This window comes from Nomascus leucogenys, chromosome 22a (assembly GCF_006542625.1).
Source record: "Nomascus leucogenys isolate Asia chromosome 22a, Asia_NLE_v1, whole genome shotgun sequence".
NCBI classification, from domain to species: domain Eukaryota; kingdom Metazoa; phylum Chordata; class Mammalia; order Primates; family Hylobatidae; genus Nomascus; species Nomascus leucogenys.
The window spans coordinates 76,637,601-76,653,045 of NC_044402.1; the positions used below are offsets into that span (position 1 = coordinate 76,637,601).

Below are 15,445 nucleotides of genomic sequence, written 5' to 3' on the forward strand. Positions count from 1 at the left end.
TGAACTGTCTGTGGGTCTCTCAGTGGTGGAGACCAGCACAGTATTTGGGGTGTCTCCTGGGTTCTGCAGGAGGAATCTGCTTCCTTCAGGTCACACTCCACTTTTGTATATTGGATGTGGCTTCTGGTGATGATGACAATGATAAGGATGCTTGCTCTGCCCCGCCCCCTGCAGGGTTCCCCTGGGCGCTGCACTCCTCCACAGCCGCTTTCCTCCTGACACCGGCCTCACTCTGATGTTTTCCATTCCAAAGTTTAAGTTCCAAACAGAACACATGTTTTTTCTCCCTGACACAACATCTCCCCTGTACCCCACAACAAGCAAATATAAGAAAAACAGAAACCACTTCAACTGACACCTCCATCCCCCACAAAACAACAAAACCCCACCAAACCATTCTTTCCCTGACAATTCCTACCCTTGGTGAATGGTACTACTTCCAACAACCCAGTCCCCAGGTCAGAATATTTGGGCACTGGAAGAAAGGCACAGTGGGACGGGGGAAGATTGTGTGCCTGAAAGTGTAGTGACGAAGGATTTCCATGAGGCAGAGGGATGTGTTCGTCCTGTTCATTGTATTTCTACAGGACCTAGAACAGTAATTGGCACTAAGTAATTGTTTAGTAAGCATTTGTCAGATTAAGCAGAAATTTGCTCAAACATAGAAATTATTGCCTTATCAAAAGGGGGGAATACTTTATCCTTTTGTTCTTTCCTTGACAGCATAAAGTTTGATCCACAGATTCTTGAACTGGTATGATTAGTACTTTGGTTCTGTTTCATCAAAGGCTGAATAGACTTTTGTGAGTTAGCTCCGAAATTTAAGCAGCATTTATAATAGGACTTTTGAGGGAAATGGTATTTAGCGTTTCAAGCAGCCAGTTTACAAACATGCTTTTGGAACACATCCTGTTTATAAAATTGGGGGTTCTCTGTATTCATTATGATAAATATTAAACGGATATGTCAGATACTAGACACTAAAGGTGTACTGAAGAGGGCAAGATTGCTTCCAGTGGGATAGGTGAGAGATCTTTTCAAGATGGAGGATTTATGCACAGCCTTTAAAAATAGGTGGGAGTTGGAAAGGCAGAGAGAAGGTAGAAGGGAAAACTAGATGACAGGAAAATTATGAGCAAATGCAAGAATTAACAAGGGGAGCCAAGGGATAATGAGTAAATGTTTAAGTTGTGCACAGAAGTATCTGATATGTACAAAACATGTTACCACAAGAGTAGCATTTTAGCAAGATTAACCTCAGGGTTATCTGTGGCATGATTTGGAGTTGGGCAAGACTGGAAACAGGAAAATCAATTAAGAGTCTATTTCGTAAGTCCTGACATGAGTTAATGGCCCAAACAAGAGTGGTAGTAAATATGCAAAGAAAATGGAAAAAGATAATAGGAAATGAATTATATTTTATTATTAATACTTCACAGAGCAGATAATATATCCAGGTCTTTTGTAGTAAATGTATAAACTACAGTGAGATGTTCTCTGAAATATTCATTAGTAAGGTCTTGCATTATTTCTGTTGAAGGTACTTTTGTTTATGTAAAAGACATATCGAATAATATATAATTTTACTGACAGTTGACCTTTTCATTATTAAAAAGACACAATGGCATTTCTATTTATAGAAAAACTGTGGATTAAATAACCTGAAAAACTCTCCCATTGTAAATAATTTGGAAGGCCTGGAGCAGTGGCTCACACCTGTAATCCCAGCACCTTGGGAGACCGAGGTTGGTGGATCACCTGAGGTCAGGAGTTCGAGACCAGCCTGGACAACATGGCAAAACCTCATCTCTACTAAAAACACAAAAATTAGCTGGGTGTGGTGGCGGGTGCCTGTAGTCCCAACTACTCGGGAGGCTGAGGCAGGAGAATTGTTTGAACCCAGGTGGCGGAGGTTGCAGTGAGCTGAGTTCACACCACTGCACTCCAGCCTGAGTGATAGAGCGAGACTCTCTCTCAGTAACAAAACAAAACAAAACAAAACAAAGGACTAAGAAAAATCATTTGGAAACTCAGGGTAAAATCAAACATATCCATGCACCAAAAATGAAGAAGGAATTGAAAACCAAAGTGGTGCCGGGGAAGATGGTGTTATGGCTGCCTGAAGGATTTGTTGGTCTCGTTAACCTAGAGCCTTGGGTTTACTCTCCTATGCAAGACCTTGGGCCAGTGACAGGTTAGATTCCCACATACTGCTAGACCTCTCAAAAGGTTGTGACCTCAAAAAAAGGGCTAGGGGTGTTACTATGGAGGTAGGGGTGTTACTATGTTGTTCAGGCTGGTCTTGAACTCATGGGCTTAAGTGATCCTCCTGCCCAGGCCTCCCAAAGCTCTGGGATTACAGGCCTGAGCCACCATGCCAGGACTGTACATCTTTCTGTATAGCTCTGACTATCATAAACATGGTAGCAGCCCACATATCCACCTCCCCAAATAAATAATTAAAATCACCCAGGATGTGGGGGAACCCCAAATGGAATATGAAGAGTGGTAGATGAAACTAACTGTATTAAATGAATAACATTATCACACTGAAGTCAGTGGGGAAGGAAAGAACTAACTTGAGTATCCTTGGAAAATAGTATTTTGACTATAAACTATAAGATGAAAGACCAAAAACCTGGATAGAAATATTGTACTCTAATTAGTAAATTTGTTTCTTGAGGAGATGGGTTTGCAATTCTTAAAGTACTTTATGTGTACACATTATTATGATTGAACAAATAAGAAAATATATTGTGGATAATGAGAGCCGGGTTTCCTACTGTCAGAGAAAAATTTACAAATAAGGAAAGAGGGGATGGCTAAGAATAAACTTTGTGTTGGATTAAAATGGAAGGTATCGGTATAAATCCATGGTTTTATATACACATACACACACAGATATTTTTAGAAATAAATGCAGACGTGTGAGAGTGTGTTAATATACACACATATTTCCTGTCTTTCTGAGCTGAGAAGACCTGGAAGAAATGACGACCCAGGAACCTTGGGAATACCTAACAAACAGATATTTGTTTCTTTTCTTTTCCTTTTTTTCCTTTTATTTATTTATTTATTTTTGTGAGATGGAGTCTCACTCTGTGGCCCAGGCTGGAGTACAGTGACACAATCTTGGCTCACTGCAACCTCTGCCTCCCAAGGTCAAGCGAGTCTCTTGACTCAGCCTCCCAAGTAGCTGGGATTACAGGTGTGCACCACCACACCTGGCTAATTTTTTTTGTATTTTTAGTAGACATGGGGTTTTGCCATGTTGGCCAGGATGGTCTAGAACTCCTGACCTCATGTGATCTGCCTGCCTTGGCCTCCCAAAGTGCTGGGATTACAGGTGTGAGCCACCATGCTCGGCCCAGATCTTGGTTTCTAAATATCATTCTCCATTAAAAGAAACCAAGGCCCCTTGGAAAATGATTGCTTCTGTGTCTGGGTCAGGGAAAGTAGAAAATTAGTCTAGAATATCTTCTAGCACCAGAAAATAAGGAAATAAAGAATTGTTCAAAAGACAATACAGGCATTTTTGGAAGGACACAGAAATCAACTTGAAAGATCACCAATAGACCAATCTGGGAAAATTTGAGCCAAAAAAAAAAAAAAGTTAGTTTTTGGTTATAACCAATAGGATTCCTAAAATAAACATCCATACATTCATACTGATATAATCAAATAAATAAATAAAGGGGGAGAAGGCACAACTCTTCCTTACAAGTAGAATTTAAATGAATAAATGTAGAAAAAATGTTAAAAATATGGAAAGTCACCATTAGGCAAACACCAAAGCAATCATTGTTGCAGGCAAGAACCATCTACCGATACTAAAGTTGCTCGACAAAAGTATGATTACAAACAGGATTTTTCATAGTCTCAAAGTAGCTCCCACAATGTGCTTATTAATTACAAAGAAAAGAAAGTTACTTTATAATGGAGAAACCTGGCAGATACTACCTTAACTAAACGATCACATTTAACATTACCAGTAATAAAATATACTGATGTGTACCCCATAACATGATGTACTGGCAAAAGCACAATGTCACTTCAATGGTATGCTTGCCAAAAACACATAACTTCAATTTATCATGAGAAATAACAGGCAAACTCAAATTAAGAGACATTGCACAAAAGAACTGACTAGTATTTATCAAAAGTGTCAATGTCATGGAAGACAAAGATAAAAGAAAAACTGAGGAACTGTCACTGATTGGAAACTAGGGACATGGCAACTAAATGCAATGTGAGATCCTGGGACCAGAAGAAAGAAGTTAGTGGGAAAATGGAAGAAATTAGAATAAACTTCGTAGATTGGTCAATTGTATTATACTTTCCTGGTTTCAATAATTTTACTATGTTATATTTTATACTTAACAAATACATGTACATTTTACAAATACAAGTACACTACATTTGCAAATACCATTTTGTATTTACATAAAATAAAAAATTCTATTTCTCTATTAGATACCTACATTAGAGAAATCTGAGTGAAGGGCATATGAGAATTATCTGTACAATGTTTGCCACTTTTCTATAAGTCTAAAATTATCCAAAATAAAAGTTAAAGACAATTAGATAAATCAGCACATAATTTTCAGCTTTTAGGAGTAAATAATACTCAAGAACTGAAATTTTAAAAACCTACTGAGAAGGCAATGATATTTAATTTAATTTTTGGCCTGTTACAGTATATTTTAATCCAACTTACATTTTCTTTAAAGTATTTTCTATGTAGCAGAGTAGCACAGTGGAAGCATGCTGGGCCCATAAAGTATTTCCTTATGACAACATAATCTGGCAGAGCCGGTAAGCTTAACATGTTTTCTGGTATGCCAATTTTTTTCTAAAATCCTGTGTCTTGCTGTTAACATACGGTTCAACATGATAATGGGCATTAAGGAAAAGTTAAGAGATATAAGAAAAATATATAGGTTACTTATATGACCTTTAAATTGTTGTTAGAGACCAAAGTAAATTTATCATTTTTAAAAAGTTATTAAGTATTATCTTTGTTTAACCTGACTTCATTTCATTTTAAGACACTAAAATTGTTTTCCATATTTGCGTTTTTGTATGTGCCCAACTATACTCCTAGATATGTAAGCCAGTTCTCTTTTCTCAGCTGTGTAGGGATCTAGTTACAAATTCTCTAGAGAAAACTGAATGAGGGAGTTGTGTGGAGAAATTGAATTCTCTGATCCTTTCCTAAGCTAGTGAAAGGCCTTCTTGAGTTTTTAATACTTCAGCCTTAGATTGCAGTGTAGATGCAACTAATGCGCTTGGAGTGCTCCATACAAAAAATATCCTTTTTTCCTGAACTGGAGGAGTAGCCTGACAGCACTACTGGCATTTTAAAAACAACTTTAAACAAAGCAGAGGAAGATGGGATTTTTAATACTTGGAATTAGGTTCTTTACTTGCAGCAAGATGCAGACAAAACTAAATAGAAGATAAAGTTCATGTGGATTCATGTGAATAACTGGCTTCAACAGAGAAGAGAAGAATATTCAGTCAATTAAAAAAATCCAGAGAAAAATGGAAATGATTGCTGTGATTGGCAGGAGGAACTACTATCTGATATTAGTCGTTTTTATTCCTTTTGAGTTCCTGTGCTTTATTTCTGGGATATTGTTAAGAAAAAGAAAAAGGAAGTTGGCAAGATACCAAATATTTCATACTAATCAGCAGCTTAAAATGGTTGCTTTCAATAATTTTGAAGAGTTATATGGTGTGATGTTTTCATTTTATGTAGGAAGGAAGGAATTGCTATGAACAAAGCATGTTGTGCCTCTGAGGAATTGTGAGGCTCAAGCATGTGCCAAAACAAGGTTGGTCATTATTCTTGTGAATGCTGAGATATTTGATGAGGTTTCAAATATCTGAAATTACTGAAGGTGCATTTTCTATTAGCCCACTTAGTTATTTTTCAGATATCCAAATTTCGGAAAGTCATCTGGTATCCTGGCAAGGGCATATCACTTACCCTGAAGAGTGTGGTAGTTCTGCAACATGGCAACATAAAACCTTTCTTAGATAACATTGCTTGTAACTTTGAATGTGTTTGTACACTCTTTCAGTAGCATGTATTACACTGTGTTGAAATGGTCTGTTTGCTTGACCATCTTCTTAACTGGATGGTAAACCCTGGGAGAGCAGACACTTCTGTTCACCATGTATCTCTAGACGTTGAGGACCCAACACTCCAAAATGAGATTCAATAATTACCTGAAGGATGAATGAGTGAATGAATCTCATTCTCTACTACAGATTGATTCAAACAGAAAGCAAAGGAAAATGGTGATAACCATGCTGTTTTGCATTATTGCCAGCTTTATATTAGAAGGACCTATTTCTCCATCATGGCAGCCTCTTCCTCAAAGTAGTTCCAAGTATTCAGGAGTCTTTTCAAATTTCTGCTTTCTTAGGGTAAACTCTTTACCAGTTATTTGCCAATGCTCTTGCTTCAGGGTTCCTTAAGCATCACTGCCATCCTTTCAGCTTTGTTTAGGGGCTATAAGGTAAAATGTAACAACTCAAATACGGTTTAAAACCAATGTCAAATTAACAAAAGTGTCTATAACTGGTCTACAAACTTTGCCAATTTCTCCCTGCTTAACACATAATTTAGTATTCAACAATAGAAATCACATATCCGGATGTGTCTTGCCCATTTGATAATTTAGTATTCAACAATAGAAATCACATATCCGGATGTGTCTTGCCCATTTGTATACAGTCTTTTTTTTTTTTTTTTTTTTTTTTTTTTTGAGATGGAGTCTTGCTCTGTCGCCCAGGCTGGAGTGCAGTGGCGCGGTATCTGCTCACCGCAAGCTCTGCCTCCGGGGTTCACGCCATTCTCCTGCCTCACCCTCCCCAGTAGCTGGGACTACAGGCGGCCGCAACCACGCCCGGCTAATTTTTTGTATTTTTAGTAGAGACAGGGTTTCATCGTATTAGCCAGGATGGTCTCAATCTCCTGACCTCGTGACCCCACCGCCTTGGCCTCCCAAAGTGCTGGGATTACAGGTTTGAGCCACCGCACCCAGCCAGTATACAGTCTTAAATAAGAATAATCAAACAATAACGTATTTGGTTGTTGTTCTGTCTGCACATGTTCTCTCATTATTACCATAAGAGTGAATCTCTGCCACGGAACATCAAACATGGAGCTGGTTTGAAATAGCCTGTCAGCAGTACAATTAATAGGCTGTCTATTATGCAAGACCTAGATGCAGACAGGTTAGAGCACTTGCTATATTAGTCACTTTTAAAGAAGTTCTACCCAGTGTGACAAAAACACCTTTTTTCCCCAAATGGTAGAAGTGGCATAAAAATATCCCAGGAAGTTTAGAAGGCAGCAAAAAATAAAAATAAAAATCCCATGTTGCCTTGATACAACAGTGTTATCACATTTGAGAAATCTCATCCAGTTTTTTTATATACATTTTTTCATACTTGTTTTCACAAGAAAATACATTTTGCATTCTGCTGTTTTTCCTTAACATTGCATCATTTACATTTTTCATGCTATTACATGGATTTCATACATATTAATTATAGCTTCAGAAAGAAAGTATATCCTCGTTAGCCAGGTGTGGAAGCACAATATACACCAAAGGATGAGGCAATTGTGTGTGTGTGTTTTGCTTTATCTTAAAAATATTAAATTTATTGCTATGGTGATTTGGTGTTGACTATTTTTGTTAGCATTGTTTAGTGTTAATTATATTTATGTGAAACAAACTAGTTACTTTCACATATATATAATACTTCTATTGAAGGCATCTTCAGTTCTGTTCCTCTTGATTAACCCAATCATCTGAATTCCCCCTCCTGCCCACCCCAGGGGTGATAATTAATGCATCATTATATTTTGCTATTTCTTTCATAGAAATGAAAGATATTAAAAGGCTTAGATGACTTGTCTAAGTTTTATTTATTTATTTATATATTTTTTTTGAGACAGAGTCTGGCTCCGTTCCCCAGGCTGGGGTGCAATGGCATGACCTTGGCTCACTGCAACCTCTGCCTCCCAGGTTCAAGCAATTCTCCTGCCTCAGCCTCCCAAGTAGCTGGGATTACAGACATGTGCCACCACGCCTGGCTAATTTTTTTTATTTTTAGTAGAGACAGGGTTTCATCATGTTGGCCAGCCTGGTCTTGAACTCCTAACCTCAGGCGATCCACCTGCCTCCGCCTCCCAAAGTGCTGGGATTACAGGCGTGAGCTACCGCGCCTGGCTTGTCTAAGTTTTAAAACAAGAGTATCCACAGTACAGCACTCTAATTCTTACTGTGGACAGCAGTACTATGGTTTTGGCTGTCAAGCATATATATATATGCTTATATATGTCAAGCATATATATATGCTTATATATGTCAAGCATATATATATATGCTTATATATGTCAAGCATATATATATGCTTATATATGTCAAGCATATATATATATATATATATATATATATATATATAGTTTTTTTTTTTTTTTTTGAGACGGGGTCTCACCCTGTCTCCCTGGCTGGAATACAGTGGTGCAATCACAGCTCACTGCAGCCTCAGGCTCGAGCAGATCCTCCCACCAGGTGCGTACCACCACACCGGGCTAATTTTGGTATTTTTTGTGAAGATGGGGTTTCACTATGTTGCCCAGGCTGGTCTGGAACCTGCCTCAACCTCCCAAAGTGCAGGGATTACAGGCGTGAGCCACTTCGCCCGACCTCAAGCATATTTTCTCCCATTTTCCTTCTTGTCACAGGCCACATTTCCCCCTGGCCTGGTAAATCATTCAGCCCGTTCACTTGGACAAAGTACTTAATCCAGAGTGAGACCATGCAAGCAAGGACAATTATAATTCTTCCCTGAAATGAATACAGCATAAGGAAGTTGGAAGAGAGTAACTCCCTTTACTGCTGGGTTGCCAAGCCTGGAAGATGTCAAGTTGGTGCTGCTGGCTGCTATCTTTCCTGCCATCTGAGAGAAGGCATGTCTTCAGTTAAAAAGAATAAAGCTGAACAGAGATGAGAGATAGAGAGCTGAAGGACTAAGCTATTGGTTCCTAGAAACTTCCATTCTGTTCTGTGAATTATTTATGTATCTTTTCTTCCCCTATGGAGCAATAAAATTAAACTTTCTTAAGCTTAGTTTAATTGTGTGTGTATTTTTTTTTATAACTTGCAACCAGAAAGGTCCTAACTAGTACAGTTCCTATAGCTGTAGATAAGACATTACCACCAGCAGCAAAGAGCAGGCAATAGATAGAGTAAAAAGATTCAGCTCCCTATAATGTGGTAAAGCTATGAAAATGGGGCAACATATAGGCTCAAGGTGGAAGAATATTTTGGAAATTTAACATCTTAACATCTTTTGAAAAGCAGTTAATATTTGAATAATCTAGGTCCACTGCAATCAATATTGTAGATATTTCCCAAAGCATGGTCAAATATGCCATAGTTTATGTGAGAGAGTGCTAGCCTAAAATAGGGGGTAAGAACAGAAAGCGAGAAAAAGGTAAGAATGTAACAGTCCCGGGTTGTTTATAATTTCTTAGGAATTATAAGGGGAGGAAAGGAGTTGAGGGATATAAGGATGAATGACTGTCACATTTATCTACCCTTTTAAAAATATCTTTGTAAACCTTATATATTAGATTGCTTATAGTTGTCTACAGTTTGTTTCTAAAGCAGTAAAGACTATTAACAGAGGAACTTAAGGCACTGAAGCATAACATTGTTACGGATATGGTTTGGATTTGTATCCCTGATCAAACCTCATGTACAATTGGAGGAGAGTCCTGGTGGGAGGTGACTGGATCGTGGGGGCAGATTTCCTCCTTGCTGTTCTCATGATAGTGAGTGAGTTTTCACGAGATCTGATCCTTTAAAGGTGTGTGGCACTTCTCCCTTCTCTCTTCCTCCTGCTCTACCATGGTAAGACATGCTTGCTTCCCCTTTGCCTTCCAGCATGATTGTAAGTTTCTTGAGGCCTCCCAGCCATGCTTCCTGTTCAGCCTGCAGACTGTGAATCAATTAAACCTCTTTTCTTTATAAATTACCCAGTCTCAGGTAGTTCTTTATAGCAGTGTGAGAATGAACTAATACAGTTATTTTAGTGTTTTTAACTGTATTAACACTCTATTTGGGTTGATTGATTTAACTATAGTTAATTCTGTTGATGGGGTATGAGGGAGTAATTTGATAAAAAGATCTGAATTTATATATTGTTCTCAAGTAAATAGTAATTTTAAAGAAATCATAGACAAAAATGTTACCTTGCTGACACCTTTTTAAAAATAAAACGTTTACCTTAAAAATATTAACATTCTGTCAGAGAAAATTAAAATGTAGATAAAATACCTTAGTATTTTAATCTTAATAAAGTTTATATTCATCATAATAACTGCTTATTTTCTTACATTTAATACAGTAACATAAAAGTCTAGATTAGGGACATGAAAATATTCTATAATAGTTTTGCAAGAAAGTGATTTTATTAGGGCAAACAATAAGACTGTTAATGTCATACATTGATATTTTATTTTAAAAATTGTGTAATTTTTTTTAGTAACATATGGATTCTCCAGCACTTTTGTTTTATAACCTCATTCTTAAAAATTCTGGTGGCTTGTTTTCTTGTATTTCCCTCAATTGTGGTGATCTTAAACAGATCTTCAGTTTTAAATCTGTCATTTGTTCTAATACAGATGCGTAAATATATTTTCTCCAGTTGGCTATTTATTACAAAGACAGTTTATTCGTGGGCACCATAAAGACATCTGCATTTTATTGCACTTAATTTTTGGTAATAAAGGCCTCCCACATTACAGATTTTTTCCAGCCTAAATGTGCCTGTGTGGGAAGCAAAAGAACCATCAGTCAGGGGGGAAAAGTGAATCCATATGGTGCTGATGATTGTGCTTTCCTGGCTAAAATGAAGAAAGAATTGAGTATAGACAATGCCCCCAGCACATCTCTGTTTTTTTTTAAAAAGCATGCTGCTGTGGTTTGAATATTTGTGTCCCTCAACAACTCGTATGTTGAAACTTAATTGCCAATGTGATAGTATTAAGAAGAGGTGGAGAATTTAGGAGGTAATTAGGTCAGGAGGGCTCTGCCCTTGTGTATGGGATTAGTGTCCTTATAAAAGAGGCCCAAGGGAGTTTATTTGCCCCTTTGCCCTTCTGCCATGTGAGGACATGTACAAGGTGCTATCTATGAGAACTGGACCCCCAAGACACTGAATCTGCTGGTGCCTTGGTCATGGACTTTCCAACCTCCGAAAAGTGAGGGCAGTATATTTCTGTTTATAAATTATCCAGACTAAGATATTTTGTTATAGCAGCCCTAATGGACTAAGGCACTTGCCATAATAAAGATGACTGGTGTCAGTCCCAAACTAGTACCTTCAAGCCAACTCAGTTCATGCATGTATCATGCATCAAGCCATGGGCACTTAACTTAAATTTTAAGGGCACATTCTACTTTGCCTCTAATCTTGCTCTGTTTCTCTTGCATCTGTGTCCAGTCTCTGGCTCTTTCCAGTCTCTTCCACTTTGGGGCTCACTTCTACCCTTTGGATATGTTTGATTTTGGTTTCCCCAGTTGAATCTTCCATTACTCTCTAGGGACTTTGGCTCAAGTTCCCACACAGGCCCTATGATACGGAGAAATCTTAAACTTCAAATCTGTCAAAAAGTAGTCAAAATATTGTGTCTTCAGCTTTATAAAAATGACAAACCAAAATTAATAATAGAACTTAAAGTGATGATATGTCTTCTTCATTATTACAGTTATACAGAATTCTCCACTGTGAGGAGAACAGACAGGGCCTGAAAGCTTTTCTTTTGATTGATAACAAAGTATCTGGAACAGCTCATTTCTCTTCAATAATACCTATGGGATGAGGAGGAAATTGGATCTCAAGTATTCTTTACTATCAGTGTTACCTCTCTCTGCACAAACAAGAAAAGCCTATTAATATTATCTTCCTTGTATTTCTACTATTCACAGCTGCTTGTCAACTCTGAATTTCAGCTATAGAGAAGACACTACTTCCTAAGATGCTGCTGTGTTTACGTCAATGTAAATTATTGGGTAAATTTAAATGCAGTTTAAGAAGCTTCCTTTTGCTGAGGGAGATGAAAATATGACTTGACTTTAAAAAAATTATGGGGCTGGGCATGGTGGCTCACGCCTGTAATTCCAGCACTTTGGGAAGCCAAGGTGGGTGGATCATGAGGTCAGGACTTTGAGACCAGCCTGGCCAACATGGTGAAACCCGGTCTCTACTAAAAATATAAAAATTAGCCAGGCGTGGTGGCACGCACCTGTAATCTCAGCTATTTGGGAAGCCAAGGCAGGAGAATCGCTTGAACCCAGGAGGTGGAGGTTGCGGTGGGCTGAGATCACGCCACTGCACTCCAGCCTAGGCGACAGAGCAAGACTCCATCTCAAAAAAAAAAAAAAAAAAAAAAAGAAATCATGTTAAGATGAGGTCCTACTAGATTAGGGTGGGGGAGGTGGTCCGTAACACAATGACTGGTGTTATTTCTCAAGAAGAGAGAAATCTGAACACATTGACACACATGGGGAATGCCGTGTGATGTGGTGGCAGAGATTGGAGTGATGTATCTACAAGCCAAGGTACATGGAAGATTGGCAGCAACTCCTTTCTCTGGAGCCTTGCCAGACAGCATGGCCCTGCTGACACCTTGATTTCAGACTTCTAGCTTCCGGAATTGTGAGAATGAATTTCTGTTGTTTAGCCAACCAGTTGGTGGTAATCTGGCAGCTCTAGGAAACCAACACCCTAGTTAAGGAGGCAGTATGAACAGTAATAGAGATCTATGGATATAATGGAAATATAGCTTTCTAAATGGCATGGACAGTAATTCTTAGAATACAGGTTTCCTCTGCAAAAACCTAGTAAGCTGTCTGACTTTTTGATTTACTGTGTGATTTAAAATGAGTTACCTCACTTTTCTGAACCTGTTTCTCATCAGTGAAGGGGGCTTTGGGTTACCAGCTCTGAAGCCTGTCCCACTTGTAATACCACCAATCTGTAATGCATATGACTTTTCTTTAATTGTGTAATTTAAGAAGCTATTAGGTTAAGAGAAAGTTACTCAGGGAATTTAGTTTCTCCTCTTCCTGCCCCATTCACCCCCGAAAGGTGAGAAGTGTGTGAAACTTAAGTATCTTATTCTCCAAGCTGAGCATCATTTCGGATGTATGAAGGACAAATTATCTTCTGGCTTAGGCGCTGCTCAAGCCTCCTTTCTGCCAAGAATGTTTGAATAAATAAAAAAAACACTAATGTCTATCCACGGACTAATCAACCCAGCAATATAATGGAATAGAGGGAATTCACGCAGCCTTGAATCTGATCCTCAGAGGACTCCTGGGCAGGCAGTTTAAACTCCTTAAGCCTATATTCTTATCCGTAAAATGGCGATAATATTATTACTTTAATGGGTTGTTGAGAAGACGAAGTCAAATAGAATATATGTATATATATACATGTATGCATATATACGTGTATATATTTTATATGTGCATATGTGTGTGTAGATACATGTACTATAAGTGCCTGGTATCCAGTGGGCGTTTACAAATGTTACTCGATTACAAAATTCTGGCTTACAGAAAGGACGCTAAAAATCTCCCAGATCCCCCTGCCCGTCCCCTGGGTGGGAGACGAGTTAGGTACTTCGCTTCCACCTGCGGGGCCCCAACGCAGAGCCTGCAATTGGCTGGACGCAGCTCGCAGCGCCGGCGCCCGGTAGGACCGCGCGGGGGCGGGGCCAGCGGAAGTGCTCCAGTGGCGTCGTCGGCTGCGCCGGAAGTTCCTAGCCGGGCCTGGCGGTAACCTTGGGGCCCTCACTGCAGCTGCCGCTGCTGTTGGAGTGGGCTTTGCGAGTCTGAACTTTGGCGGGGCTAGGCTAGTTAACTGCCGAGAGCCGCTGGGTTTGCGGTGGAGGACGCTGAGGCCCGTGGGGGGCAGGCACCCGGGCGCAGGGCCTCCCAGCCGACATGTCTCTAGTGGCGGAAGCCTTCGTCTCCCAGATTGCAGGTAGCGCGGATGGCCGCAGACCCAGAAGGTGGCGGCGCGGTCTCGGGGAGCCGCGTGGGGTACAGGGCTGGAGCTTTCCTCCAGCCTTGCGGCAGTATACGCTGAACCCGGCCCGGAGGGTGGAGGCGGGCGCGGACTACCAACCTTATCTCACGTATGGGAAAACTGAGAAGGAGACACTTGGCCAAGGTCATTCCGCAGGAGCAGGAGTCCCGTCTCCTTCCCTTGGGCGGTACTTTGTCCCACCTCCCCATTCCGTTGGGAGGTGCTGGAGTATGAGGAGGAGGGCTTGGATTGGGATTGAGGTGGGGGGCGTGACCACAGGGGCAAGCATCTGAACGCTTCAGTCTAAGAGTGGTGGCAGTTTCTGGGTCTTGGTACTCAAAGTTTAAGGTGACTGTCACTAATCAGTTGTTACCTATTGTTGTTGAGGGAACACCAGACTTCTTGCTTCCTCTCCCAGCGACACAGTAGTGCCATTTGCTAAGACTCTAGGAGTCATTTATTTATTTTTTGAGACGGAGTTTCTCTTTTGTCATCGAGGCTGGAGTGCAGTGGCACGACCTGGGCTCACTGCAACCTCCGCTTCCCGGATTCAAGCGATTCTCCAGCCTTAGCCTCCCGAGTAGCTGGGATTATAGGCGCCCGCCACCACGCCCGCCCGGATTCATTGAAATATTTTTAAATCTGCATGTACTTTAAAGAAATACTTTTGAGTCGGTGGATTGAACATGACTGATGTATGTAGACTTATAATTTCTCTTATTGAGGTTCTTATTTATTGTAATGAAAGAAATTAAATATTGTTGAGAAACTGAGGAGACTAAACATAGGTACTTTGAGATAGAGGCTAATGGAATTAGTCATAACTCCCTAGCAGTGTTTTCAACAGTACAGTAATGAAGACAGTCACCACAATAAATAGGTACATTTGAAGTAATAAGATAGTATTTTGGAAATGGGAAGTACAGAATGTGTCATAAAATTTGCCGGAATGTTTTTCACTGCTTTGCGTTTGTGTGAACTTAGATTTCTTTTTTTCCTTCTTCACTTAAAAACATTATTTTTTAGAGGAGAGAAGCTCCTACTAGATTGCAAGCTTCCTGAAAGTAGGGATCAAACTTGTTTTGTTCCCCATTGTATCCATAGTCAGTTGGTGCTCAGTAAATATTTGCGACCCAAATCAATGACTAATCTTGAGATTTCAAGCAATGATTATTTCTACTTTTACCATTTATGTTGAAACAAAATCAGGCTTGTATAGTTAGATCAGTGATTTAATTTAGTTTGCTACTATGTTAAAAAAAAAATTTCACAGTGTATGTTGAGAGTGGTTCACTGTGTGCATGTGTCCTAATGTGTGATT

General features: G+C 39.5%; 1 protein-coding gene across 3 annotated transcripts in view; it reads left to right on the top strand.

Annotated features, from left to right (window-relative positions):
• Positions 1-13,822: 13,822 nt before the first annotated feature.
• Positions 13,823-15,445, top strand: part of MTX2 (metaxin 2) — an 87,126-nt gene continuing 85,503 nt past the window's right edge. For all 3 annotated transcript variants that reach the window (XM_030802599.1, XM_003253757.3, XM_030802600.1), the window contains exon 1: positions 13,823-14,079. In XM_030802599.1, the coding sequence (XP_030658459.1) occupies positions 14,040-14,079 (40 nt within the window). In that variant the 5' untranslated portion in view covers positions 13,823-14,039. The remainder of the gene's footprint in view (positions 14,080-15,445) is intronic.